This window comes from Apiospora kogelbergensis (assembly GCF_038363985.1).
Source record: "Apiospora kogelbergensis strain CBS 113332 chromosome Unknown utg000006l_segment0_segment0, whole genome shotgun sequence".
In the NCBI taxonomy this organism is placed as follows: Eukaryota; Fungi; Ascomycota; class Sordariomycetes; order Amphisphaeriales; family Apiosporaceae; genus Apiospora; species Apiospora kogelbergensis.
The window spans coordinates 4118834-4145189 of NW_027117423.1; the positions used below are offsets into that span (position 1 = coordinate 4118834).

Genomic DNA, 26356 nt, shown 5'->3' on the forward strand with positions numbered 1-26356 from the left:
TCCCACATCGCCTCAATAACTCGGAGTCCGAAGACGCAAAGAAGCTGCTGGCTTTGAAGCAACAGTTCTTCGACGATGTTCGTGTGGTTGCACAGCCTACACGATCTACCCTGCCAACCAACTCAGCAGTTCGGAAGTGGCTTGCATATATAGTTATGGTTATAGCGGTAGTTTGGATTGCGGATATGGTTATGACAATGAGAATGGCTGAGAATTCGGTGTTAGACGTTGTCTACGGGGCGATGACGCAGTCAATAAAAGCTTTTAATTGACTATTCTTTCCGATATGATGTTTTACCTTTGACAGCTCCGTCGACCGCTCAGACCAAGCTGGTCTTGAACTTCGCCTCTCTTCTCTTTTCCACCATCCCACTGCCACCACGCTCACGTTAACACCCGTTCAACCAATATATCCAAGTCACTCATTCAACCACCACCAGCACAATCTACCCAATCTACCCAGTCAACCGTCCGGAAGTAGTATTTCATGAGAGTCGTTTAGACAGTATCCAAGTCAGGAAATCAAATCATGACCAGGGTATGGACGAAAATTGATTCTTAGGACGACCCTCGGTGATTCTCAAGCTATGTCAAATGTGAATTGCTGTACCAAGTCGGGTACTTTAATGTCTCATGATTCTCTTCGTGGCTCAATGCGTGGCCCAAGTCCCATCGCTCCTTAACCGCTCCGGGCCTATGCTCCGAGTCGATATACTGCTGACGCGTGACCAGGCCCGGTGGGCTCTCTGGCCCTTTGCTTATAAACGCTCGCCACTTCCAGTCGTCGGGTGTGCGACACGCGCCCAGCTGATGATAAGTGACGATATCGAGCCGGAACTTCTCCCGACCCGCAGGACCAGGCAGCGGACGGCGGCTCAACTCGAACGTGTAGTCGGTGAGACAGACTGGACAGTGCCCCTGGGAGCTGTAATTATTTATCTCGAGCTCGGGCTTGAACCCGTTCGCGAACCATTTGCTGTAAAGGATGTGAAGCTCGGGTAGCCTCCTTGGATACACCCCGATCGGAAGCTCCCCGATCGGGACATTTATTCTGTTGTTATTGAAATGATAGCAGAACCTGTTCCAATTCGGGCACCGGAAGAGCGAACTTGCGTTCTCTCGTGGCGTATCGTCAAGATCAGCCCAATATCGGACCGATAGGAAGCATTGGCCTCCCAGTATAGCTAGAGTTGGCTGGTATCGCCAAACAACTTTGCCGTAGTATAGTTTAGGCTCGAATTCGGGCTGAAGTAGCCCACAACCTTCTCCTAATATGTGTTCGTTCATGATAAGTTGAAAATGGTGGAAGGCGAAATGCCATATCCCAATCCTATGGACATGATCGCGTGGAGTCTGACACGGTGGAATCGGGACTCCGTGTGCTGCGTAGGAGTTGAACACCCATGACTTGCTGTATCGGTGGTATTTTCCACATGTGAAACAGTAGAAACAGCGTTTGCTCACGTTCTTTTCGAAGGCATGACGAATAGCCCTCTGGTTAGCATCGGTATTCTTGGGCTTAAAGACAGCGAGTGCCACTTTGCAAGTCAAAGACAATGCTGCAGCTATTTCTGGGGGTAGATGGTCGGATATCGTCAGCAGGACGTCCAATGGCTGGTTCAAGAACAACGAGTTGCTTTGCTGCATAGCTATTGGCGTCGGACGGTTTCGCTCAGCTGATCGCCGCGTTCGTCGTGCGTGAAGCGCCTGGATAGCTTTTAGGAAACTGAACATATTGGGCTTTTTTCTGGATTGGTATCTCAACATTGAACCAAATGAGAAATTAAAAATGAAGGGTACTTTATTGAAGGGAGGATTAAATCAAAGGAGGGCGAAAACTAGATTTATGTACATGCAGCGATTTTGAGTTGGATGCAGAATGGGTACGGAGAAGGAACCATGGTCAATTGGAAGTGGATTGATTTGAGTTCGAGTCACAGGTGAAACATCATATCGGAGAAGATGGTCAGCTCACAGCATCTATTGACGGCACCTACCATACCATGATTGACCACACACGAGCCCAAACACAAGACCGCACGTTTCCAACACCACAGGCTACTCCAGAAACATGGCCAGAGCCATGGCCGCAACAACAGCGCCAACGATGGGAGACGGCAGCAACAACGGCAACAACGACAGCAACAACGACAGCAACAACGACAGCAACAACGACAGCAACAACGACAGCAACAACGACAGCAACAACGACAGCAACAACGACAGCAACAACGACAGCAACGGCAACGCCATCAATGACAGAGCCAAAGGCGTCAACGATGGCAGATGACAGCAAAGACAGCCGGAAACGATGTGGGTTAGCGGAGGCTGCTCAGAAGGTCAATGAAGAAGAAAGAAGACGACGACGTACTCACCTTCAGGTTGACAAGGACGGGCGAGGGACTATCTTAGAAGCGCCACTGAAGTGGTCGCTTGGCCCCAGCACCACGGCCAAGGTGTAGTCCCATCGCTGGGGTGCCCCAGGAGTACCGAGCACCTCGTCCCCTGCCGGCTCACTGGGACGCCCGAAGGCCTGGGAAATCAGCGGACACCCAGTTGCTGAAGTCTCCGGAGAGAACAAGCAGCCTTCAGAGACGTGAACAGCCTGCATGCTCGGTTGTACTCTGGGATTGACATCGTTACTAGACTCCGAACGTGGCCCAACAAGCGTTTCACGAATGCCACTTCTGGAATACCGCCTGCTCAGTGATCAAGGATGATGATGTTGTTCCAAGAGGAGTTCGCGGATATCTTGTTGACAGGCAAGAATCTGCTCCAATGTGGCATCTATCTTCTTGAGCGCACCGGGTACTTCTTCCAGGGGGTTTCGCTCCGTCGTCCGTTGATGTTCTGCGTCATTGGAAGCCACCTCAGCAAACCAACGTCGGGAAACATAGGACCAGGCTTTGGCCAACAAAAAGACAATGATTGGGACTTGAAAGACGGACGCCCAGGCCCCGAGAATGGTGTGAATATCAGCAGCTGACATCATGTTGAGTGTGTGTGTATGCGTTTTCGTTGTAGTCGGTTCATGAAGAAGAGAAGAGAAGAGAAGTCCAAGACTCACCAGCTGGAAATGCTTTTAATCCATTGCGTTTCCCAGGTCAGCATGTGCATGTAGAGCATGGAAGGAGCCTATCGTAGGTTGCAGTCATTACAGATTTCTCTTGTAGCAGGAGCAAGTACGTTGTTTTGATAACGCTACGTTCAAGTGGAAGGAGCAGCCATACTACACCACTGCCCGCACATCGCAGAAAGCCATTTCATATATGCAACAGCACAATGTAGGCTGAAACACGTGTTAATACGGGTAGAATTGAATAAAGTCTCCTTTTTGGCGAGACGTCGACAATTCTCAATATCATGGACTCCTCCAGTGTATGGACTGTGCTGTGCCAACCTACAGACATTATTTACCCAGTCTGAAGGTCTAAGACGCAGTCGGGTGATTGGCCCCGCCTCCCCTTTTGCAGGACATCCCCTAGCCTCTGAGTTTGTATCAAATAACGCAGCGGTCTCTGGGCCTCGGCATGTCCACGATGCAAGTCTGGGGTGCGGTGCAGCAGGAAATGGCAGTTGCCGCGATATTTGCCAGTTGCTAATGTGCGCCAGTGGTTGAGTGACGTTAATCTCCACTTGAGAGAACAATGTCGTCTGGAACACCAGGAACTGATATGCATTCGTACATGTCATAGTTCAGTACCTGCATTAGCTCAGTCGCAAGTGCAGCAGGGTCAGCCCATATGCCTAGGTCAGGACATGCAGGTGGGGTCTGGACGAACCGACGCAACCTGCCATGCCTGCCTGCGGCCATGATTGTGTTAGTCATGTGAACGTGCCTACCTGCCTTCCTTCATATGCTGGTGTGTAGTACCATGGAAAAATCGCTGGAACATTTCACCCGACGGAGCAAATCAGACGGAGTATGGTGACCTCTGGTTCAAATTCTAGGTAGGTAGGTAGGTACCCGAGGCAGGCATCCACTGATACATTTTCCCGAGTGATTGATGTTCCACTCCTGCCTCCCGACCCCAGGACTTGATCAAAAAGGACTTGAAGACACTCTTACTCGAGAATTGGATGCTGTTATCCATAATCTCTGAGCCCTATCTTAACAGGACATATGCACATATTGTTCATATACGTTGTGTTTCCAGTGACAGCCCTGTGTCGTGTATAATTATCTGATAAACCGTGATATCCAAATACATTCGAAAGCCTCAAATACAGCGCAACTTCCCTGTTGAAACCCCATTTGAGTCTCCCATTGATAGATATCTGCATTCATTGGCGACTCAATTAGGCAGGATGACATCCCACCCGCAATGGACCAAGAAGTAAAACTCGAGGGCGGCCGCGGAATAGCTTTCGGCATTGTGCACGCTCAGCGTCGTGGGCTTGTACTTGGACTCGTCGCCGTCGTGCTCGTCCCACATCCGGTGCAGCGCCCGGGCGGCCTGCCACGGCTCCATGCCGCGGTACTTGGCCCAGTCGTCCTCGCCGCCCTTGACGTAGACGTCGACGGTGCCGGACGAGTCGAACCCCAGCGGGTCCGGCCGCGAGCTGAGCCCCGCGCGGTTGCCCACGGTGTGGAGGTGCGTCAGCTCGTGGAGCATGGTCACGCCCGCCACCTCGAAGAATGGGTAGTCCTCGCCGGGCTGGCACCACTGGCCCCGTCTCATGCCGAGCTTCTTGCTGCTCAGGTCCTGCTTGGTCGGCTTCGTGCTGGCTTTGAAGAAGTCGTCGCAGAGGATGACCTGGTGTCCGTCGTCGTTAGCCTGGCAGCACACGCCGAATCTCTCTTGACTTACTCTTGTTTCCCCGGGCTTCGGGCTCGTGGCGGCAATCACACCAGTGCTGCAATCCCCGGGGCCCTGGTCCGAACCGCACTTGATTTCGATGAAGTACCCCGCGCCGCCGTCGTTGTCATCGACAGGCAGGCGGCTGTTGTAGATGATTTGCATCATATTCCTGACCTGGTCCTTGTCGCCGGGCCCGAAGTAGTGGGAGAAACTGAGACAAGTGAGTAAGATGGAACTTGCATTTCCGGTCATAGGCCGAACACCAAAGCACGGCGATGGAAAGACTTACGCGGAACTCTCGGTGAAGGCGTTTCCGTTCGAGTCCTTGCCCTCTTGGGTCGTCAGAGCCAACTGGGAGGCGTCGGTAAAGGCTTGTCGGGCCTTCGTCTCGTACGTTTTATCGCTGCCCGGAATATTGCGACTGCAACTCGGATCGTAGCGAGCCGTACGCGCTACGAGCTTGTGCAAGGTGCTCCCAGACTCTTCCAAAGGAAGGGCGAGGGTCGCCGTGGCTCCCGCGACAAGGAGGACCGTTCTCTGAGTGAAGTACATAATTGAAGTAGGAAGATTGAAGCTGTGCTGGACTGTCGTTGCTGGATCTCATGAGCTACACTGACACCGAAACAACTGGGCGTTGAGAAGCCCCTTTTATAATATTCGTTCTCCATTCCTTCGCTCCGACATATTATCATCACTTGACCACTTCTCCAGTCTATTACTCCTTTTCGGTACTGCCTCCTCTTCATGATCAATGAACCAACAACATTTTCCAGGTCGCGTAGTACAAAATAGACCGGCCGAACAGATTGAGTCAAAAGCATGACGGGGATGAAGCTCCTACCTCGGCGTATCCTTTCAAACGCGAGGAACGACTTCTAAAGTGGGGGGTTCATTTGTTCAGAACGGCGTGAAAGCTCCGTGAAGTCTCGCCATTCGAAGATATCTGAATATCTGATTGACCCAAAGGTCGGTCCCACTGTTTGCGCCGCACCCAGCAGTTAAGTGGATAGTTCCTCCGGCCTCGTCTGATACCTGTGGCTATTGACATGAGCCATGTTCAATATTACTCAATCTGGGCTTTGTGGTACGTTTTTGGCCTACGGTGGGCAGGGCGAACCGACTTGACAGTCACGAGGAGGATGGGCTGCGGCACAGGTAGTTCACGGAGACCTGACGATGAGAGGACATATGAATTTTATTTGAAGCTTCGATGGCGGGGATAATCAGAATGGTTCGACTTTCCGGATAATCTCTACCTAGGAAACGACCGATAGAAGCTCAATCACCTGAGTATCTTCTGTGAATAGACAGAATAGGTTCCTCGCCGTTGATGAGGCCTGGTGCTGCAGATCTGCATGTCAGATGTGCAAGTTGATGTTGGTGGCGATACCTTCAAGGCCCCAGCCCGGTGAAGCAATTTCGATGGAAGTCGGTCCACAATGACGCAGCTGACTAATATTGGCCGAACGAAAGATCCAACAGCATTACGCCCCGAATCCCCCTCATTCTCCAACCTCATTGTCCACCAAAGCACTGGCTCGCCATCCAAAGGCCCTTCCTCGAACCCGCATTCACCCCGCCAGGACCATTTGAATTTGACAGGACTTCATTTCTATACACCGAGCGATCAAGTCAATTGTAGCCCCCATCGTCTGTGTATTCCTAGCCTTGGTTCAGATCGAAGAGCAAACATGGTGTCTCATCAGGACCAGCAGGCGCAAGACACGGCAAAAGTGCAGCTGTCTCTCAGCTTGAGAACGTCGCCACCGCACACCATTTCGATACACGAGCCATACCCATCGTCGCCGCTCAAGCTCGTTGCCGCCGTCGAGCAGTTGGCGTCTCCGTTCCCCGAGCGCGCCGTCACGATCCTGACCAAGTACTCGTGTCTGGACACCACGCCAGGAACGGACGCCTTCTTCATCCGCGCCATGACGTCGCCCTTTATCACCGCGCCTGACGCGGAGTGCCCGGCGCCGGAGCTGACGATGCGGCCCCTCCTACGCGTCAACATCAGGCGGATGTCGGGCGACCCGGACTTGTTGAAGCGTGGCGAGGACGACCCGGGCTTTGCCTTTGTAACCATCCCACCGGTAGGGAAGGGTCACGCCGAGGTGGTGTTTGAGCTAAGTCCCGCAAAGCTCGTCCAAAGACTAGGGGACAGCGAGGAGCCGGTGCCGGATAAGTTGCTGCGGTTCTTGCGACCGGGCGACACATATAAGATCAGGCCAAGCACCCTGAAAATCGACTGGTGGGCATTTGGCAGTCTCGGGGACGAGGGAGGGCCGGGCGAGAAGATCGAGAAGGTGGCACGGTGGACTCTACCGGACGACCTTCCTCTGGTACGGGCGCCGGGCGCGGACGAGACGGAGGATGTGGCGCACAGGCTGAGGGACCTGGTGGATTTGCATAACGTGAATAAGCTGACTTCTCGAAGCGCCGTCGACGACGAACAGAGACCGGTGGTGGCTGCTATGCGGTCAGAAGGCTGGGTGTTTGGCGAGCCGGAGGCTGGGCTCACGATGGTCGCAAAGGAGCAAGGAGAGGCGACGTTTACAATTATTGAATGAAACTAGAGAGGATTTTTGTTATTTTGGATAATCAGTATCGTACACAGCACTAAACGTAGTGTATCGCTGCCCAGGATGGGCGATACAACCAAGGTGTGAACATCTTTGGATCATTTCCTCGTGGAATGATCAAGGCGGTAGGCCCCAATCGCGGGCAATGTGGGCTCGGCCTGAAATGGAGAAGGCATGCGGCTTCTCAACAATCATCATACACCAAGGCAAAGGTATAGGCATATTAGCTGGGGATGCAAATCGAAAAGGCCGGATTAGTAACGCGGTGGTGGGAGGAACGGTTAACAAGAGACGAGTGGATTTGGCGGCGAGCGGGTTGTGGCGAGCTGGAAGACAGTGGCAGCGGTGGTAGAATGGTGAATGAGGAGCTGGAGAAAAAACAAAACAAATTGAAAAGAAAATAAGAAAAACTGCTTATGGGTAGGTTCGAACCCAACCCCTCCCGCTTTGGGCTACTGATACAGGATGTCGTGGAGGCAATGCCCAACGACAAGTCGTATCATCCTCGCCCAGTTCGTGTCGTGAAATCCCCAAAGCGTGAGATGTACCAAAATATCAAAATCAAAACCATTTCACTTAAGGGAGAACTCAATCAACCGAAAAAGAAATAATACCAAAAAGCTCTGATCCATGTGCACCTGGACCATACGAAAAACGCCATTAGGGAATGTCGCCTCATGGGGCAACACCGCATTTTATCTAGCCGGTTTTACATCCTGTCGTCCGCCTGCAGAACGGAACAATAACCAACTCGATCACGAGACTTCTTGCGCCTGGGTTTTGCTGGAGGCTGGTAGTTTGGTACCATAATGTGAATAAAGTACCTCCAGTCCCACCTCCAGGCAGTGAAGGTGGACCGCTCCTGCGTCCATGTGCAGATACTGGGGAACTCCTGGAGTGGAGGTGGGGAGGGGACCGGAGGCAGAATTGCAAAAGAAAAAGAAAAGGATTATGATACAGGTCGAGGTGCCGGGTTGGCAAAAAAGCTCGGGACCTGTGTGCACCCAGGTCCGTACGAAAACACGCCGGGACAGGAGGATTGGTTCGGTCCAGTTGGTTGCGCTCCTGCTCGTGTTTATCTAGCCGGTTTTACGTCATGTGGTCTTTGTGCACAAAGCCTAACAACCATTAAACCAGACAGCTATTGCAACTCGCTGCGGTTCCTCGGAGGCTGGGAGATTGTCCAGTTACTGGCACCTATAAGGACTCTTCGCTGTCCATTTGTAGGTGCCTAACAATCAGCAGGTAGGTAGGCACCTGGGCAGGCAGGCAGCTGGATTGTTTAGGGGACAATCCCCCTAAAAAGAACACAAAGCAGTAGCTGGTAGGGGACGCAGCTTAAGCACAAATGAAACACGGGGAAAGCCCGAGTACGCCATTATCGACTTAAGTCATCGCCATTCATTCTGGGCTATAATGGCTGCCTTCTCACCAAGCATGATACCACTACCCAAGTGGCTGGGAGATGAAGAGGGACCTGAAGAAAACACCTAAATGAATGAATGTATTCATCCGCTTGGAGATATGGCGAGTGTACGTAAAATATAATTCACTGCATCTTGCATTTGAAACTGCCTCATTCTCCTGCTCCTTCGAATTAGCCCCGAAGGATGTTGCCTGCCTGTTGGTCACGATATGTCTTCCCCTGATGAGGAAAGTTTACATCCGCTTAGGCCTACACACATTACCAGTCACTAGCTTACCATAGCTCAATCTTGACCTTCCGTTACCCTTCCCCAGGGGCATGTTAGCTGTGAGGTCAAAGCAGAAAACACACGTAATAATCAAGTAACGCGAAAAGCCGTCCCCAAACAGTAACAATTGGCGTCTGAGGCAAAGGTCGATACCGCGTAACCTAACACATCCGCCATCACAGGTCAAGACGGAAAAGGCAGCTGATTCAACGACCCAGGAGCTGGATTTACCTGGGTCGATGAAAATGCTATCTTCCCTGCCGTGTACTCCAACGGCTCACCTATTGAGTTAAGCGACATCAAATTCCTGCCTCAGGCGCCCATTGCTACTGTTTTGAGACGGCATCTTGCGCTGTGGTATGGGGCTGTGGGTTGATAGAAGGAGGAATTTGAGAATCAAAGTGGAAGAGGTGCCGGGGGAAGTTATATCAACCGTCGACACCGAGCAGAGAGGGGAAAGGGAAGGTAGCACCAGGTTTGTTAGATTACGTGACCCAAACGTTACATCAGGCGATATATTGTACGAGTTGTCAGTGATTATATTGGCTATTACTACGTTGCGCCGTGTCCATCACACTCGTACGGGTATTCAGCATAGTACAAAACGTTCCCCTCGAACAGCCTGCGTGCAGTCCTCGAGATAACGCACCTCTCAATGACCGGTTCCTCGGCTTCTCCGGCGGGACGTGTCCAGGTCTCTACCTCCATCACTCCACTATCATGTGCAAGCCTGACGACACGTCTTTTTACACCAAGTAAGCCGCCTGGAAGGTCTTCGGTTGGCTTAGTCGCACCTGAGACCAGGCTGCTGTCGCTAGTTGATATTGAAGAAGAGGGGCTCGGCGTCCTCCGGGGCGTTGGCGGCAGTGCAACGTCGTCATGGAATGGTAGTTCTGATTTCCCCCGACCCTTTTGGGTCGAAAGTCGGTGGGCCACCGTCCCCTCCACGGTGACAGCGCTGGCCAAGCATACACCACCCGTGAGCTGCAAGCTGGGATGTGGCTTTCCCATGCTGTACGCCAGTATCTGGATATCAGCCGGCGCCGCCACCGATGGTATATCATCGGGAGTGACCAAAAAGCTTCCATCGGTGCTAGGCTTGGAAAGGGGTAAAGGCGATGGCGGTACCGGCCGCGACACGTACGCCAGTTTCGGCGTGCCCCGCACCCGCGCCGCGGCCTCCACGCTCGCCGCCAAGCCCATGCGCACGGCGCCGGCCCGCCGTATGGCCTCGGCCACCTCGAGGGCGAGCGGCGAGTCGCGCGGCTGGCCCCGCACCGACGCCGGCAGCGTCTCGGCGTCGACGACGACGAACGGGTTCGCCGCGTCGACGAGCGTCACGTCCACATCGAAGGGCGGCACCGACAGACCCGCCGCCGTGGCGCCTGCTATAGGGGCGCCTAAACGGATCGTCTCGGACCGCCTGCCGCTCGGAAAGAGCCTCCCCGTCATGCTGCCCGCGGGCTCCACGAACGCGACCCTGATCTCGCTGCCGGGGGCTTTCACGCCGGGGATGTGGTACTCTCCGTCTTCGACGACGTCGCCGTCCTCGTCGACCTCGACGGTCACCTCCACGAGCCTTTGCGTGTTGGTATTGAAAATCCGCACGTCCACCGCGCGGGCCCCCAGGGGCACCGTGACCAGCCCCTCCTGGACGGCGAACGGCCCGACGCCGGCGCACATGTTGCCGCAGTTGCCGGAGAGGTCGACGGACTCGGAGCCGACGGCGACCTGCACGAAGGTGTAGTCGACGTGGACGCCGGGGCGGCGTGAAGGCGCGACAACGGCGACCTTGGACGTGACGCTGCTGGCGCCGCCGACGCCGTCGAGCTGGCGCGCGTCGCGGTGGCGCGAGCCCATGATGGCTAGGAGAGGACCGGCCCAGTGGGACTCGGCGGCGGGGAGCGCGGCGCGGTGCAGGAACAGGCCCTTGGAGGTGCCAGAGCGCATCAGCACGGCGGGGATGGAGTGGCGGGTTGGGCGGCGTTTGGGGGTGGGAGAGGGGCACGTTGCGGGCATTTTGAAGGGGGTGAGGAGGTTTGGGGGCAAAGGGGTAGGGGTAGGCACAGTATGACTGAGTTGATGAAGACGTCTGCAGAAGATTCTGCGAGAAGCGCCTTGAGAACACAGCATGCGAGGAAAATATCGGTATACGAGGATGGAGAAGTTGACCTGAAAGTAGGCACATGCAAATTTCGATGAATATTTGACGGCTTTGTAGTCCCAACTCTCTTATATCAATCCTTGAGCAGATAGAGTCATGTATCAGAAGATGTCACTTGTGAGGTAGGAGTCATGTATTCCGGAAGATTCACGTACCAGGGAGTCCCCATTTCAATCATTACCTCGTTTCATGATCATTTGGCGTGTTGATAGGGGCTCGTAGAATACTGACGCACTGAGCAGATATCCGCGGGATCCTCTACCCGCGGGAAGGGCCTTATCCGCTTTTACTCCACAGATCTCTCCACGGCAATACTTGGTAAAGGATAGAGTCAGGTTAGAAATTTCATCTAGCTGCTGCCACTGGCGAGGCATGTGGAGTGTAGTGATGGCGAAACAATCTCGAGGAAGACCGCCAAGGTGGCCTCGTATGTGCTGGCCCCGGAAATTAGAGTGACGGTATTTTGCTCAAGGTTCTACGTACGAAGTTCCAATTTACTAGATTTACAACATGTATATTTTTTTGATAGGAATAACCGCCGCTTCAAAATCTAGTAAAAGGAGCTGTCCACGACGGAACTGTTGAACCCGAAAAGCAGGTCCTCGAACGATGCCGTAGCTCCAGAAGCATTCCCGTAAGGCAGAAAGCCGACCCAAGATGCCGAGTTGCCGTCACCGTCTTGATGAACATCCGCGGAGGAACCCATTTGATTGCCACAGACACCGCCTAGATCAGGACCTGCAGTTGTCATATGGATGTTTTGTTGTGCTTCTTGAATCTCGACCTGCTCTAATCCGCCTAATGTATCTTGGCGGCATGCATCCCGTCCCGGCCCAAAGCTCTGGATAATGCCATCAATATCGGACCAACCTGTTGATGGGGACGTTGTATCGCTTGCGGCTAGGACTAGAGATTCCATATTCCCATGGCTAAGTCCTCGTGTAGTTGTCGACCCCTACTCGCAGAGGATACGTCGGCGGTCCGTCTTGTCTGATGATCAGAACTCGACTGCGGTGGGCGAGCCTCATCTCGGGAGGCAGCACCCCCGGCCTCCACAGAATCGCCCAGGTGCACACCAAGTCTTTTGATGAGGCCCTCAACGATAGTCTTAGCTCTTCTGACAGCCCAGTTGGTCTTCTGGTTATCCCTGAATACGCCAAGGCATGTTTCCAGGTTATCGCGGGCCTCCGAGCCTGCGCTCCGTCTCGCCGCGATGCGCACATGGATCGTGGCCGCCACGTAGGTGGCGTAGGATATGAGATAGGGCGCGTGGCGTACGGAGAAGGCCCGGTCGTAGGCTCGGAGAAGGGCTACTATGCTGTCGGCTGCCGACACGCAGGCTAGGAAGGAGTTGACGGGTACGGAGCGAGACGTGCTGTAGAGATGGCCGTCGGCGACAAAGGGGCGATGGAGAAGAATGGTCAAGACGTGGTACATGGCACTGGGAGTGAAAAGTCAGCAGCCATTCACATAATTTTAGACATCCCATGTTTCTTGTTAGACCTACTGCAGACTGAGCACATGTGGTGGGGGAATCTGTGTGGACTCGGCAGGGTCAAACACCAGGTGCGCTGGCAAATCGTCTTTCCAAGCTGCCAGCTTGGAGTTGAGATTCTCGAGCACCGCACATAGCTCGACGGCGTTTTGGTCAAACGTTCGTTCGGTGTAGACGCAGCTTAGGATGTCACTCATGACGACCGACAATCGACATAAAGAAGTAAAGGTCGAGACGCTGTATGCAGGACTGCCGGGATATTGGGTCGACTGGATGGAGTAGGCGAACGGTTGCCAGTTCTGCAGCTCTTCGTAAGTGTCGAGGAACTTGATGGGCACAGCGGTATCAGACTCCCTGAGGGTAGCCGGGCGGCCTTGGTATAGGCTCTGGATCTTGTCCACCACTAACACAGATGAATCAAGCAGTAGTCAGCTTCAATCGGCCCAATACGGTCGTCTGCAACAAGAAGACCCCGAGTATCCCCCGTGCTTACCGAACGCCCCCCAAAACACCCGTCTCCGGATCTCCACGTCCTCGTCCGAGAACTTGCGCGGGCTCCCGAGCTCCGGCGCGTCGACGTGCATGCCCAGATCGATGATCATGCGGAACGCCAGCCCCGCGTACAGCCAGGCGGCGCTGCGCTCGTCGCCGAGGGCGAAGAGCGAGTTGGTCATGACCAGCAGGGCCTGGATGGTGGTGATCTCGCTGCGGTCGAGGGCCTCGCCCAGCAGCCCGCGCGCGCGCGCGCGGAAGCGCCAGCCGGCGGTGCGCACGTCGTCCGGGTCGCGCCGCACCTCGCGCCGCGGGCTGAACTTGGACGCGCCGAAGTAGATGGCGTTCAGCAGGATCTTGGAGAAGTACGGGCCCGCGCCGCCGCTCGCCATGTCGCGCATGAAGGCCGGCCGGTACGTGATCAGGAACGAGTGGTGCTGCCGGTTCCAGTGCAGCGACAGGAGGTGCATGCCCAGCTCCGGGTCGACGCCGTCGAAGTCCAGGGTGCCTGCGCGGTAGTTCAATTCCTCCATTTGGCCTGCATTCTCGGCACGTAAGCGTCAACTTCGGCGTTGAGGGGGTGGTCCCAGCCAGTGTCCGTGATTACACACCTTGTTTCGCGGCTTCGGCAACTAGCCCCTTTTCGGTCCACTCGTCCGGCATTCGAGGTCTCGACTCAGCGGCCGAGGTCCGCTCTTGGACGGTCTCTTCAAATAGCGTACTGGTTCGGCCATGGTAGCTCGAGACTCCGTTTGCCGAGACTACCATTCGCGACACGCCAGGCCGATGGGTGGCTGGGTTGGCCGGCCGTTTAGCTGGTGGCGACTGATGGCACTGCGCGCCTGAAGTGCTGATTTCATCCTGTTGTGACGGTGATGGCGGGCTTTCACCGTCTCCACCCTCGTGGGAGTCATGGGATGTTGTGTCTTTTGGAGGCTGGTTTGACGCGATAGGAGTTTGACGCCCAGGCGCTGCGGTGGTTCTGACCAGCTTCCGCCGAGTCTGATGAGCAGGAGTAGTGGAGGCGTCAGATGCTAGCGGCTCATATGTGCAGTCTTTGCCGTAGGTTTTGCAATTGGCACAGGCTGGCTGTTCATTGTTGCATTTGATCTAAAGTTGATTTGATCAGCTTTTGGTGGAGAGAGTACAACTCCATAAAGACTCCACCGACCGACCTTTCGTTTGCGGCAGAATGTGCACGCCTCCGCGGCGCGCCGCCGAGGACGCCCAGCAGCAGTCGTGGGCCGTGTCGATGTCGACTCCATCGGGCGGCGGAACGTGATGTGCGAGCAACGGGTGAATGTTGCGAACGGGAAGGGAGTGTGTATGCCGTCGTAGTTACCCGGCACATCCAAATTCACTCCGCGGGTAGCCGAGGCACACACGACCCGATTTAGGGGCTACGCGGGAAGAAAGCTGATTGGCTGATCATGTTGCCGCGGGTAAGAACAATCCCGCCCAAAATTCTTCACATCCACGGCTTAGCGTTTAGAACCCTGATCCTGATCCTGGTGAGTTGGAGTTGGAGCAATTGAAATTTGGAGCAATTGAAATCTGATGGCGCATGTTCTCCAAACCTAAACCATACGACAGCAAAGGCCGGTGTCTGTTTTGTATCAAGAATCCCCAGAACACAACGACATCGTGCTCGTAGTATCGTCACCAACATTCAACCTGAAGGAACATGAGACTGGAGCATCTGCATTGAACGGCGGCACCTGTTCTATTCTAGAACGAACATGATAACAGTTGCCATGGGTATCTCTCTACCGCAGAGCCAAGACGCCTATTCTTGTTCCCGCTGGTTGGTCTGGTATTGTGAGGGTCCTTGGTATTGGACTTTACATCCCCTTTCTCCTCACCCCGCACGCCACGCCTGTCTTCGTCCGGGGTCCCCGCGATCAAGGTCACAATATTGGACCATTCCTCAACCATTCAGTCGGTACCAGTCATATATGTCTTCCCGCGGTAAACATCGGTCAGATGACACTAACTCTCCCTCTCCGACTTTGAGATCCTACATATCCCCGCAACGACGTGGCATTGGACAGTTACCAGGGAAGCAGGGCGTTTATAAAGATGTCTGCTATGCCGGGAAAGAAGCACAAGAGAGTAATCGTGAAGCACAACGCTCCAGAGCACACTCCTCTGGAAACTTTCTAAGCCATGAACAGTTCGTCATCTCACAATAGCCACGATGGCATCAGGAAGAATAGTGAACAGGTTGATGTGGAGCAGGTAGAACAGAAGTCCGAGATCGATCGTCAATTCTCTCCCCGCGAGATCCAAGGGCGCTTCGATCTGCTTCGTGACCTGCGCGACGACGAGATGGAGAGGCTGGGCAAAAGGGTCCTAAAGAAGATCGATATGCGCATGATGCCCGCCATCACCCTGATGTTTCTCATGTGGTGAGTTCAAACGTCTTTGATGTCCGGCTTATACAAGGCATGTCTCTTGTTGACTGACGCACGACAAGCTACCTCGACCGGATCAACGTCTCCAATGCGAGGCTTGCCGGCATGCAAGAGGATCTCCACATGTCGGACACCATATGGAACCTGGGCATCTCAGCCTTCTATATCGGCTACCTCGTGGGCCAGCTGCCTGGAAACTTGTGGTTGGCCAAGGCGAGCCCGAGGTGGTTTCTACCATGCGCTATGCTGGGATGGAGCGCTTGTACTATCTGTACACCAGCGCTGAAGGAGTAAGTGTCTTGGTCCCAGAGATAAGTCGCAGCAAGTATGTATGATTGCTGATCTTTACTGTTACAGTGGTGCCGGATTCGCTGCTTGCCGATTCTTCACCGGGTTAGCAGAAGCACCTTTCTTCCCAGGAATCACTTTGAGTAAGCACTACAGCCCGCCCCTTTCAAAAAGCATGCCCCCACTCTCTGACCTTCGTAACAGTGACGTCCTCGTGGTACACCAAGCAGGAGAGCCCCACGCGCATGGCTATCTGGCACGCCGGCAACACCATCTCCAACATCGTCTCCGGCTTCCTCGCCGCCGGTATCCTTACCACCATGAGTGGCATCGCCGGGTTGCACTCCTGGCAATGGTTCTTCCTCATCGAGGGCATGGCCTCCATTGCGGTGGCCCTCGGTGCGCTCCTGCTACTCCCCGACTATCCCCACAACACTCGATTCCTGACGCCCGCGGAGAGGGAGATGGCCCAGTACCGCGTGCTTTGCTCCAACGGGGGTAAGGATGAAAGCGTCGGCGGGACGTGGGATGGCGTCAAGGAGGCCGTCAAAGATCCGTTTACGTGGTGTTTCTGTTTGATGCATTTCGCCCTTGTCACCGCACAAAGTTTCAAGGATTTCTTCCCATCTGTAAGTATCATCCGACGGCTATCTGCTTCTGGTGGTTTGCCCCGAGCAAACACAACGGAGTCTACTTGCTGACACCAACAGATCGTCAAAACCTTCGACCTGGGCGAGCTCACGACCTACTTCATCCAAGCCCCGCCCTACGCCTTCGCCTTCGCCTTCGCGTGCGCGTGCGCCTGGTCCTCGGGGCGGCGGCAGGAGTCCTTCTGGCACATCGTGGTGCCCATCGCGGGCAGTGCGGCGGGGTGCGCGGTGCTGATCTCGACGACCAACGTGGGCGCGCGCTACTTCGGCCTGTTCCTGCTGATCGCGGGCACGTACAACGGGCTGAACCTGCAGCTGTCGTGGGAGACGACGCTGGTGCCGGCGCCGCGCAGCAAGAAGGCCGCCCTCATCGCCATCGCCAACTGCGTCAGCCAGGTCAGCCACTGGTTCAGCCCCTACTTCTGGCCCCGCGCCCACGAGCCCTACTACCGCCTCGGCGGCGGGCTGGTCCTGGTCGGGTGTCTGCTGGTCGTCGTGTCGGCGGGGCTGGCGAAGTGGCGCGCGACGAAGTTGAACCGGAAGCTGGATGAGGCGGAGGGCTGGTCGGAGAACGGGGGCGTGGAACGGGGTTGGAGATATGTTACTTGAATATCTATATGTCGTCTTGCTAGTTCGTCTTCGGAATCTAATTTGTTTCACCTGCTTAATGTTATATGGAACTCTGTGATACGTTCATTGGTGCATGATTCTGCGGGGGGTTATCTTCTTCAGGAGGGAGGTCCAGTTACTTACAAGCCCTTTCAGCACAGCCCAACCAGTGACGGTGATTTTGCTTGGACCAGATCAGGCACAAATCGTCAATTTGGTGAAACGCTTGTTTTTACTGCGCATGCTTGTTATGAATGCGATTCGTGCATCTTTGTAACACTATTATAAGGGTTTATCTAGATTCACGTGACAATACCGGTCGCAGCCAATGCAAAACTGAATGCCATTCTAGCTATTGGCCTATGAGTTGAGGGAGGAGAGTTGAATGGAAAGATGGCTCTTGGGGTGAGAGTCGGTTGGTTTGACCTTCCTACTTTGGACGTTACACAAGGGGAGCAAGGGAGGCTGCGCTGTCCTGGTACCAGTCCCCCGGTACTACCGGGTGCTGTATCCGAGGAGGGGTGTCTGTAGATGCTCCGGCTAGGCAGCTGAATGCAACCATCCCTGTGCTAGGCAGAAGTGAATGCCATTCACGTGATTCCGGTTTATATACAACGACGAGCGGGGTTTGAGGCTCGGTGTTACTTCTACAAGAGCTCAACTGCTTCCCAGCTATGTCTGCCGTCACCAACATTCTTGTGGGAGACAATTCAAGCGTCAAGGCATCCTTGGCAAATTTGCCTGTCGAGCTCCACGCTCATATCCTCTCTTACCTAAGGACGTCCGATCGAAAGAATCTGCGCCTGCTGAACACCCATTTCGTGCGCAGGACGCCTTTGCTAATCACCCGAGTATTCCTCTCCGCCAATATAAGAAACATCGAAGTTTTCCGGGCCATTGCCGATCATGAGGATTTGCGAAGCGGTGTGACTGAGATCATCTGGGATGATGCTCGTTTCCCTGACCGTTACGGCGACTGGTCTATACGTTACGACGTGTCGGGACGTGCCTCCTATGTTCACCCTCGATGTTCGAAAGCTTTTGACGAGGCCCCTGATTGGTTCCAGAGAGGTTGTCGGAAGAGCCTGGGTATGCTCAAGAATCGAAAAGCTGACTGCCCTAGTTGGGATCTAGAACCACAACTATCTGTACCATCTTCCTTTGCATATTTCATGGAGCTGTTCGAGCAGCAGAAGAGTGTTTTGGCAACAGGGGCCGATGCCGATGCCCTTGCTCATGGGCTCCGTCGCTTTCCCTCCCTAAGACGGGTGACCATCACACCGGCCGGTCATGGACTCCTGAATAAGCCGTTATATGAAACACCCATGATCCGTGGTTTTCCTGATGGCTTCGTCTACCCAAGCCCGCGGCCTTGGCCAAAACGTCCAAGGTATTTTGTCAATCTTATCCGCAATCCGCCGAAGAAACACGGATGGGAGAAATGGCGCGGTTTGTCTACCATTCTGCGGGGTCTTGCCGATCACGAGAATAGCGTCACCGAGCTGGTTATAGACACCTATGGTCTCCCTACGGGCATGAATACCGCCATGTTCGACGACCTAGTTTCACATGAGTATCAGGGCCTCTACAACCTCATCCGAAAACCCGGGTTTCGCCGCCTCGACCTTGTACTCCGGACTGGCCATGATCACGAGCCATATAACCACAAGCCTCGTTGCAAGGTTGGGAATTTGTGGTTCACCTTGAGTCAAGCAAAGGACCTGGAGCACGTGAAACTTGCTACAGACTTGGCGCCCAACATGAACCACCACATTTCACTGGATCTTCACAGTCTCGAAACAGAGAACGAAATTCGCCTCCAGCGCGATATTTGCCCCATCAGAAAGTGGCCGAAGCTTCAGCACCTAGGGCTCGCCGGCTTTTATCTACGACAAGAGGACTTGATAACTCTGCTCGCCGCCGCGCCTCCTTCGCTCCGTTCCGTCGAGCTGAGCAACCTGCGCTTCATTGGCGGCGGCAGTTACAGGAGCGTCCTGTGCTGCATGCGCGACCAGCTGGGCTGGTGCGAATGGCCCACTCGCGAGAGGCCCAAGGTGACGATCGCCGTGGGTAACCGATCCGCGCGGAAGACCATGATGAACTGGGTGGTCTGCATTGAGGATGAGGTGTCTGACTTCCTTTATCGTGGCGGAAGTAATCCCTTTGGCGATGACATGGATGAGGCCCCCAACCATATCAGGGGCGGTTTCGGCGTGGAGCGTGACCCGTGTGACCCGGGTTTCGAAAGGCCATGGAAGGGATGTCCTCCGGACGCAGACATGCAATCTTCAGGGCCTTATGGGTTTGACAGTGAATGATTCTGTCACTCCGATGACATGCACTTGACGACGTGCATAATGGGCCGATGTGAAACTATTTGGGTGGATGGTCCTTCTTTCAGCATCAAGTACAGATAACGATATTGGCCGCCGCGTAGGAGGTGTACATATCATGCTATGCGGTGCACCTGGAGACGACGAGACGAGAGCCTACCACGGTCGTGCAACCGGTTGTGCTCTCGTACCGCTTATGCAACTTGAAGCTTTGAGATGCCTTGCTAGTTGGCCTTTGGAATCCGATTCGCTTAGCGCTTAGCCTTCGGACGAATTCAGTATGATTCACTTATTGGATGATATGTCAGCCCAAACGGCGTTTTGTATCTTGAACCTTATTGCCCATGTCAGAAGCGGCTAAGGGCCATATGCATGTCGTCGTCAAATGCCGAGAGCCAACCACTGCTATTTACAGTTTGCCATGGTTTATTCCAAACTTCCCACCGTAGTATCGGCTCTCCAGCACAGACATTATCTCCAACCGGTCTGGCCCGGCAGTCAGTCGCTGTGGGAGGATACATGCCGCGTCGTCGGTAAGGTACCAATGAATGATTTTGAACAACATTGGAATAAGCATTGGGCATCGGTGATATCAATCAAAAGCCCGTCCGTCCCATGTTATCAACTATTATGGGCGTTGTCACGTCGCATGCTACCTAACAACGACATACCGAGAACCCGTGAGTTCGACAAAGTTTGACCCAACATCCGGACGAAAACTAAGATATAGGGCCCATCAAAGAGAGATTGCGACGTCACCTACTAGCATTTAAGAGACTACCAAGGCCATTGCTCGAGAGCTCATGCTGTCATTCGCACTTTCAACAGTCTACGACCCTACTGCGAAAGAATGGGCTACCACCAAGATCTAGTTTCGACAGAGGGAGACGGCGTCAACGTCGGCGGGTGGTCTGTTCGCCATCTGCTTTGGCCCAAGAAGGCAAACGGCGTCCATGGTGATTGAGTTGCTTTCTAGACTGTTTACCTTCTCCTCTTGCATCTGGCTGACCTTGCCGCAGATAGCAGCGAAGACCGCGCGGCGCACGCGGCCACAGTAGAGACGGACTGGTCGGCCGAAGAAGAGCGCGCACTGGTCCGGAAACTGGACATGAGGGTCCTTTTCCCCTGTTTTCTGGTCTACTTCTTCGGCTATCTAGGTCAGTTCAGTCCTTCTCATCCAGCAGCGCACGTTGCGAATTGGCTCAATGCTCACTCGTCCAGACCGTGGTAACATGGGCAATGTCAAGATTCTGCAGCCCGGCACCGACCACAACATCTCCAAAGCACTGCACCTGGTCGGCCGCGACTTCAACTGGGTGAGTAGAACGCACATAACCCTTGTGTATTGATTCGATCCGGGGCTCCTGATAACTTTCTCACAGGCCGTGTCTGTGACCTACTTCCCCGTCGTTTTTTGCCTCATCCCCTCCAACCTGATCGTCAAGAAGGTCAGCGCCAAGAACTACTTGCCCGTCATCATGGTGCTTTTCGGAGGCATCGGCATGTGCACAGCGGCATGCAAGAACGCGTCGGATCTTTTTGCGGCCCGGTTCTTCTTAGGCTTTCCCGAATCCGGTGTATTCCCCGGTTCCATCATTTACTTCTCCTTTTGGTACAAACCGGTCGAGCGAGCAGCGAGGATTGGCGTCTTCTACAGTGCGACTGCGCTCGCCTCAGGGTGTTCAGGCTTCCTCGCAGTGGGAATCGATAAGGTATGGTATCCCAAACCACAAACGGCTGCTTATTGTCACTGTCATGCTAACTCAGGGGTAAGCTAAACGGGGTAAAGGGGTTGGACTCTTGGCAATGGGTCTTCATCATCGAGGGTGCCGTCACAATTCTCATGGCTCTTCCTGCCTACTTTCTTCTCCTGACATTTCCCGAGACATCGGTGGCACTCAATGAACGCCGTAAGAAAAGCACACGACAAATACCCAACCGCAAGCAAGCCTGTCAATTCTGGTATTCATCTAGAACGCCACGTCGCCATCAATCGACTTGCCGTTGGCACTGCTCGTCAAACAGATAAGACGTGGGACTGGGCCGCAGCCCGCGCAGTACTGGGTCGGCCGTCGACCTACATATTCTTCGTCTCCTTCCACAGCATGAGCCTAGTCGGGATATCGCAGGCTATATTCACCCCTACGATTCTGCACGAGGTACGTTCGTTATGCTTCTCACACGCGAACCCCGGAACCGCCACAACATGTCAACGCTGACTCAGGCCACCAGTTCGTGGGATTCTCGCCCCAAAAGGCCAATGTCTTCATGGCCTTCATCTACTTCTACACGATCCCCCCTCTACTGGTGCTTTCCCCGCCACTCGGACTGGACGCGCGAGCGCATGTGGCACTTCGTCCTGCCCATCCTCTTCGCCCTCCCCTGCTACGCCACCTGGACCCACGCGTCCGCGCAGCGGTCCTTCGGCGGCATGTCGGGCCTCTCCATCTACGGCCTCGCCTACCTCGGCCACCTGACCTCGATCGCGCAGCCCGTCATGCTCTCGTACCGCAGCAGCACCTTGTACGGCTCGACCGAGCAGGCCGTGGGCGGCGGTTTACAGATCGCGTCGCAGTATCTGGCCAGCATTATCTCACCACAGGTAAATAAAAGTCACGCCTTCCCCCCTGCTTGACAGTGAATCCAACTGACTCGGCTTGTCTCTCGTTTCTTGCTTTCCAGATGTATCCCGATTCCGATGCGCCGTGGTACCTACCCGCCTTCACGGCTACTGTATGCCTACTCTCCCTCTGCGTCCTTCTGTACCTGTCTCTCCCCGCCGTGCTGCTCTGGGAGGCCAAGTGCCGCAAGGCCAAGTATGGACACGCTATGCCGCGGCAAGCCATAGAAGACGCGAAGCGAAGTCAAGCCGCCGCTTTGCGGCTGCAGAGGGCCACACGTGATCAAGACGACACCAAGAAGAACTTAACCCAGGTATTGGTAGTCTAACTCTATATGGCAATGGCTCTTAAGATTTCAATGCCATAGTTGAGAGATGGTGTGAAGGCAATAAAGGTTGTTTGGAATTTCTTATTTGGTGAAATCCTCTTCCGGTGGTGCTACCATAAGCCCTTATATTATTGGGTCTCGCCAGCCGCAATCTCTTCTGTCAGCAGATCTTCATGAATGCCAGGTCATTAGGTGTGGTAGTACAGCACAGCCTTGGAAATGGCGGTCCGCGCGGGATCACCCGCATTCTTTCCTCGACGATAAGCAACCCCGCAGCTTCGTAGTTCACAACAACATCGTGACGAGAACACTCCTGGCTCTGTTTGAGAAACGAACCATACACCCCATACATGGCGGAATCATTCTCCGTTGGCCGGCTACAGGCCGCTCTTGGCTCAGCGACCAATGAGCTCACGATCGCAGCAGCCAACCTCAATTTTGACTTCTCCCTGGTCAAAATGGAGGCTCCTCCCGAATATCGAGCGCTAGGTCCCGTGCTATCGCCCCGAAGCAAACACAATGCTGAATCCGGGCCGAGTCACATCCTTGCCAACAGGCTCGGCGCCCTGTTCGAAGACGTTTGCCCGCCGACACCGAATCTTGTCAAGGCTTACGGAAAGAGGGCGTCCGAAGTTTCGCAAGCAATTGCGATCGATGAAGCTAAGAAGGAGTCCTCATGGATATTCTCGGAGTTCACCGGCGTTGATGCGACATCATTGTGGGCAGCTGCTACATCCAGCAAAAGTGCGTTGCCAATCCATCTGCTAGCCTGTATGCTAGCCAGGATGTGGCCAGATGGAGAGGCAACTTCCCTCTGGGTTGAGATTGTAGCAGAAAGGCGGCAGGAGATTGCTTCCAAGTTCGAACGTGGCGAGCCCATCAAATATTCTCTTTCGGCAGCCGCTGCCCAGCAGGAGATCACCCGAGAACAACTTGCTTCCTGGGACGCGAGCGCACGTTCATGGCTGAGAATCGCTGATGTCGCGAAAAGCAAAATGCAGAAGCAGCTTATGTTGATCATCAAGAACATTGAGATCCCAGTCAATTCAGAGCCCTCTCTGTATCGCAGTGTCCTGAAAGCTTGGGTGTCTGCACTCGAAACAGTCGAGAGTCTTATCCAAGGGAGCCCCCACGTGGTGGCTGATGGAGCGGTCTTGGTGGCACTCTCCGCATGGCACTTGTATCCCGACCTGATCGTCTTTGGTGGCCATGAGAACAAAGAGGTCAGTCTGGACGATCCGTTGGTCAAACCTGGGGGATCAGTATCACTAGGGATATCAGATTCTCGGCGGCGAGAGAAATCTGCTGGGGTCTATTGGTCACTCTCCCTTGCTCATCATCGCTTTTATGGGAAACCAGTAAGCAAAACGGAAACACTTTCTACTGAACAAGACAGAGTCACGTTCGAGGAGCTGCAACAGATCATTTTAGGTGCTGTCTTGGGCAAGTGGTTCGTGACAGAACAAAAGACAAGTTCAACCCTAAAGTACCTCCTTGTGATCATATCATCGATCAATTCCGACAGTGTTGAGATTCCTTCTAAGCTTCATTGGATGGGGACTCTCTTAAACTTGATCATACAAACCTTATCCGATGAAGCTGATAGCGACCCGATGTTGGCTCTTGGAAGGAGACGGCATCCTATACTACTTGGGCATTGTGATGATTTGTTCAGGATTGGTATGATCACAACCGGCGGCGAAAGTGATGGCGAAAGCACTACCGAATATGACGAGGAAGAAAATGATGAACAGGACGAATCTGGAGGCTCTCAGGATGGGGAAAACGAGGAATTCAACATCCCAGAGGGCAGCGTTGTACACGCTAAGGGACAACAAGAAGATACCGCGGGACAGGATTCACCAGAAAGCGATGACCGCTATCACGATTCAATCCAAGGCTACACCTCCGATGAATGCTTCTCCGATGGCCAAACAACCTACTATGGTGATCATTTGCTGGCGCTTCTGTGTGGATTCGTCTCCGGTGACGATATCCCGCTCACAGGAACGTCCATCATCGATCCAAACCACCTGGCTGGCGATGAACAGGAGCAAAATGATACACCAGAGGCCGGACTAACCCCTAGCAACCTTTCTTCGGCGGATAGTGTTAACGCCCAGGGACTGCCGGCCGCAATGGCCGATGAAAGAGTAATGAAAACGGATGAGGACGAAAATTCCGATGAAGATTCCGATGAAGACTCTGACGAAGGTAGTCCAGCTTCGGAAAGTTTTAGGAGATCCAAGAAGCCCAGGGAGAAACCCACAATACCATTCATTGAATCTGGTCCCGTCTTTGGTCTTACTAGTCTGCCAACCGTGCTTCGGCTCTTGAAGGACTCTAACGGTCGTATCAATCTCCTTCGGTTGTTGGCCAAAAATGCCGAAGGCCTCGATGAGACAAACTGTATCATTGCCTATCACGAGTCAAAGAAGCTCCACATCACGACAGTCTTCCGCTCTGAGACACCACCAGACCCCATGTTGGCATCAAGTCAGACTCCTGTCGATGGTAGTATTGGAACGCACCACTCATGGGTTCATGACGCTACCAACCATATATCTCCGAGTTGGGAGGTCGTCATGGAGATCGGTACAGACTGGATATATGATGGCACGCTGGTCTATCGAAAACGACCTTGGGCCACATATAAGTACGTTTATGGCGATATCGATACAGCGGCTGTTTACGCCGTGGTCGGAAACTCCGCCCATATGCTATCCGACTTCAGCTCAACTGAAGGTCTCTGGTGCTTCTACAATGATTTGTTCGATGAAGAAAAGCTCGCACGCCACGTGCGCGTGCAGAGCGGCCCAGTCATTGGTGCATTGACATTGTTATCGATTGCTTCAAAAGTCTATTCTAAGCTATCGCGCGAGGGCGCAACCATATCATGCAAATTATTCAAGAGCCCATTCAAGCTGGAGGCGGTTTCAGATTTCTACAGGTATGGGAGGAACGACACGTCGCGTTTCCGTTCATACCAGCGAGATCCATTGATAGATGCAGCTTTCAAGGATGATTTCTCAGTCAGCCTCATTGGATATTTTGAAACTGGCCGTGATGTTGTGAAAGACAACACCGAACTCAAGGACGTCATTGGACTGTCTGTAGGGGACTCACTTTACATACCCTCCCGAGTAGGTCCAACCAGCCCTCCCAGATTTCGTTCCCGAAAACAAATAAGCACACTGACTGCTGCCCATAGGTACTGGAAGACCCAGCCCCTTTACAACCTGCCGGCCAGTTCACAAGGCTTCTCGGTACCATCAATAAACCAGGTTTCAACATATTGGTGTCGCCTCAGCAACCTGATTGTCGAGACCTCAGTGACGTTGCTTGGAGAAGGTCCAATACTCCTTTTCAAGGGGAAACCGAGGATTACTTCAACAAGACATCGATGCATCTCACCTTTACTGAGTGGAAGAGGCCTCTTCATGGCGAGTCTTCTATCGGGCTGCGCGATACAGAGGTGATGCTCCTTGAGGGCGTTGTGCAGGTCCGAGACGCTGGGGACTGGGTGGCAGACATCAACATCATGAAAGCGCTGAGAAGTACGACATTGAGCTGGGCAACGCAGGAGAAACTAGTCAGCTGCAACCATGGCGAGCGCCCGTCCGGATCTGAGTATCATCTAACAGCCATCGAGACCTGGGACCAGGTTATCGACTGCGGAGACGGGTCATACGTGACCAGGTCTCATGGGAACTCCCACGCACGCTTGGCTCTCACGTCTGTGCTCGTTGGGCACTTTCCAATCAACAGCATCAAGGTGGTCGTTTGCCCAACGGGCCCGGTTTGTTGGCTATGCTTACAGTCGATGTACAATACGCGGAAGGTTTTCTTCATTCAGTAGCCTGCGCTCGCTTTTTTTCACGGGA

General features: G+C 53.9%; 10 protein-coding genes across 10 annotated transcripts; 6 read left to right on the forward strand and 4 right to left on the reverse strand.

Moving 5' to 3' along the window:
- Positions 1-585: 585 nt before the first annotated feature.
- PG998_010144 (uncharacterized protein) lies at positions 586-1734 on the reverse strand (the record flags this gene model as incomplete). The annotated part of the gene is made up of 1 exon (XM_066876960.1): positions 586-1734. One exon carries the CDS (start codon positions 1732-1734, stop codon positions 586-588), a length of 1149 nt encoding a protein of 382 aa, XP_066729116.1.
- A 337-nt stretch (positions 1735-2071) lies between these two features.
- On the forward strand, positions 2072-2290 carry PG998_010145 (uncharacterized protein; the record flags this gene model as incomplete). Its single annotated transcript, XM_066876961.1, has 1 exon — positions 2072-2290. The coding sequence occupies one exon, from the start codon at positions 2072-2074 to the stop codon at positions 2288-2290; it is 219 nt and encodes a 72-aa protein (XP_066729117.1).
- Positions 2291-4295: 2005 nt separating this feature from the next.
- On the reverse strand, positions 4296-5354 carry PG998_010146 (uncharacterized protein; the record flags this gene model as incomplete). The annotated part of the gene is made up of 3 exons (XM_066876962.1): positions 4296-4757; positions 4812-5013; positions 5092-5354. The coding sequence occupies 3 exons, from the start codon at positions 5352-5354 to the stop codon at positions 4296-4298; spliced, it is 927 nt and encodes a 308-aa protein (XP_066729118.1).
- A 1139-nt stretch (positions 5355-6493) lies between these two features.
- Positions 6494-7372, forward strand: PG998_010147 (uncharacterized protein; the record flags this gene model as incomplete). Its single annotated transcript, XM_066876963.1, has 1 exon — positions 6494-7372. The coding sequence occupies one exon, from the start codon at positions 6494-6496 to the stop codon at positions 7370-7372; it is 879 nt and encodes a 292-aa protein (XP_066729119.1).
- A 2258-nt stretch (positions 7373-9630) lies between these two features.
- Positions 9631-11097, reverse strand: PG998_010148 (uncharacterized protein; the record flags this gene model as incomplete). Its single annotated transcript, XM_066876964.1, has 1 exon — positions 9631-11097. One exon carries the CDS (start codon positions 11095-11097, stop codon positions 9631-9633), a length of 1467 nt encoding a protein of 488 aa, XP_066729120.1.
- Positions 11098-12148: 1051 nt separating this feature from the next.
- On the reverse strand, positions 12149-14494 carry PG998_010149 (uncharacterized protein; the record flags this gene model as incomplete). The annotated part of the gene is made up of 5 exons (XM_066876965.1): positions 12149-12683; positions 12750-13140; positions 13231-13767; positions 13841-14314; positions 14401-14494. The coding sequence occupies 5 exons, from the start codon at positions 14492-14494 to the stop codon at positions 12149-12151; spliced, it is 2031 nt and encodes a 676-aa protein (XP_066729121.1).
- A 901-nt stretch (positions 14495-15395) lies between these two features.
- On the forward strand, positions 15396-17190 carry PG998_010150 (uncharacterized protein; the record flags this gene model as incomplete). Its single annotated transcript, XM_066876966.1, has 5 exons — positions 15396-15637; positions 15706-15933; positions 16001-16074; positions 16136-16560; positions 16642-17190. 5 exons carry the CDS (start codon positions 15396-15398, stop codon positions 17188-17190), a joined length of 1518 nt encoding a protein of 505 aa, XP_066729122.1.
- Positions 17191-17864: 674 nt separating this feature from the next.
- On the forward strand, positions 17865-19508 carry PG998_010151 (uncharacterized protein; the record flags this gene model as incomplete). The annotated part of the gene is made up of 1 exon (XM_066876967.1): positions 17865-19508. The coding sequence occupies one exon, from the start codon at positions 17865-17867 to the stop codon at positions 19506-19508; it is 1644 nt and encodes a 547-aa protein (XP_066729123.1).
- An 865-nt stretch (positions 19509-20373) lies between these two features.
- Positions 20374-22472, forward strand: PG998_010152 (uncharacterized protein; the record flags this gene model as incomplete). Its single annotated transcript, XM_066876968.1, is given in 8 exon segments — positions 20374-20479; positions 20543-20680; positions 20691-20839; positions 20906-21240; positions 21291-21433; positions 21444-21682; positions 21748-22125; positions 22206-22472. 8 exon segments carry the CDS (start codon positions 20374-20376, stop codon positions 22470-22472), a joined length of 1755 nt encoding a protein of 584 aa, XP_066729124.1.
- A 350-nt stretch (positions 22473-22822) lies between these two features.
- On the forward strand, positions 22823-26331 carry PG998_010153 (uncharacterized protein; the record flags this gene model as incomplete). Its single annotated transcript, XM_066876969.1, has 2 exons — positions 22823-25615; positions 25684-26331. The coding sequence occupies 2 exons, from the start codon at positions 22823-22825 to the stop codon at positions 26329-26331; spliced, it is 3441 nt and encodes a 1146-aa protein (XP_066729125.1).
- Positions 26332-26356: the final 25 nt, after the last annotated feature.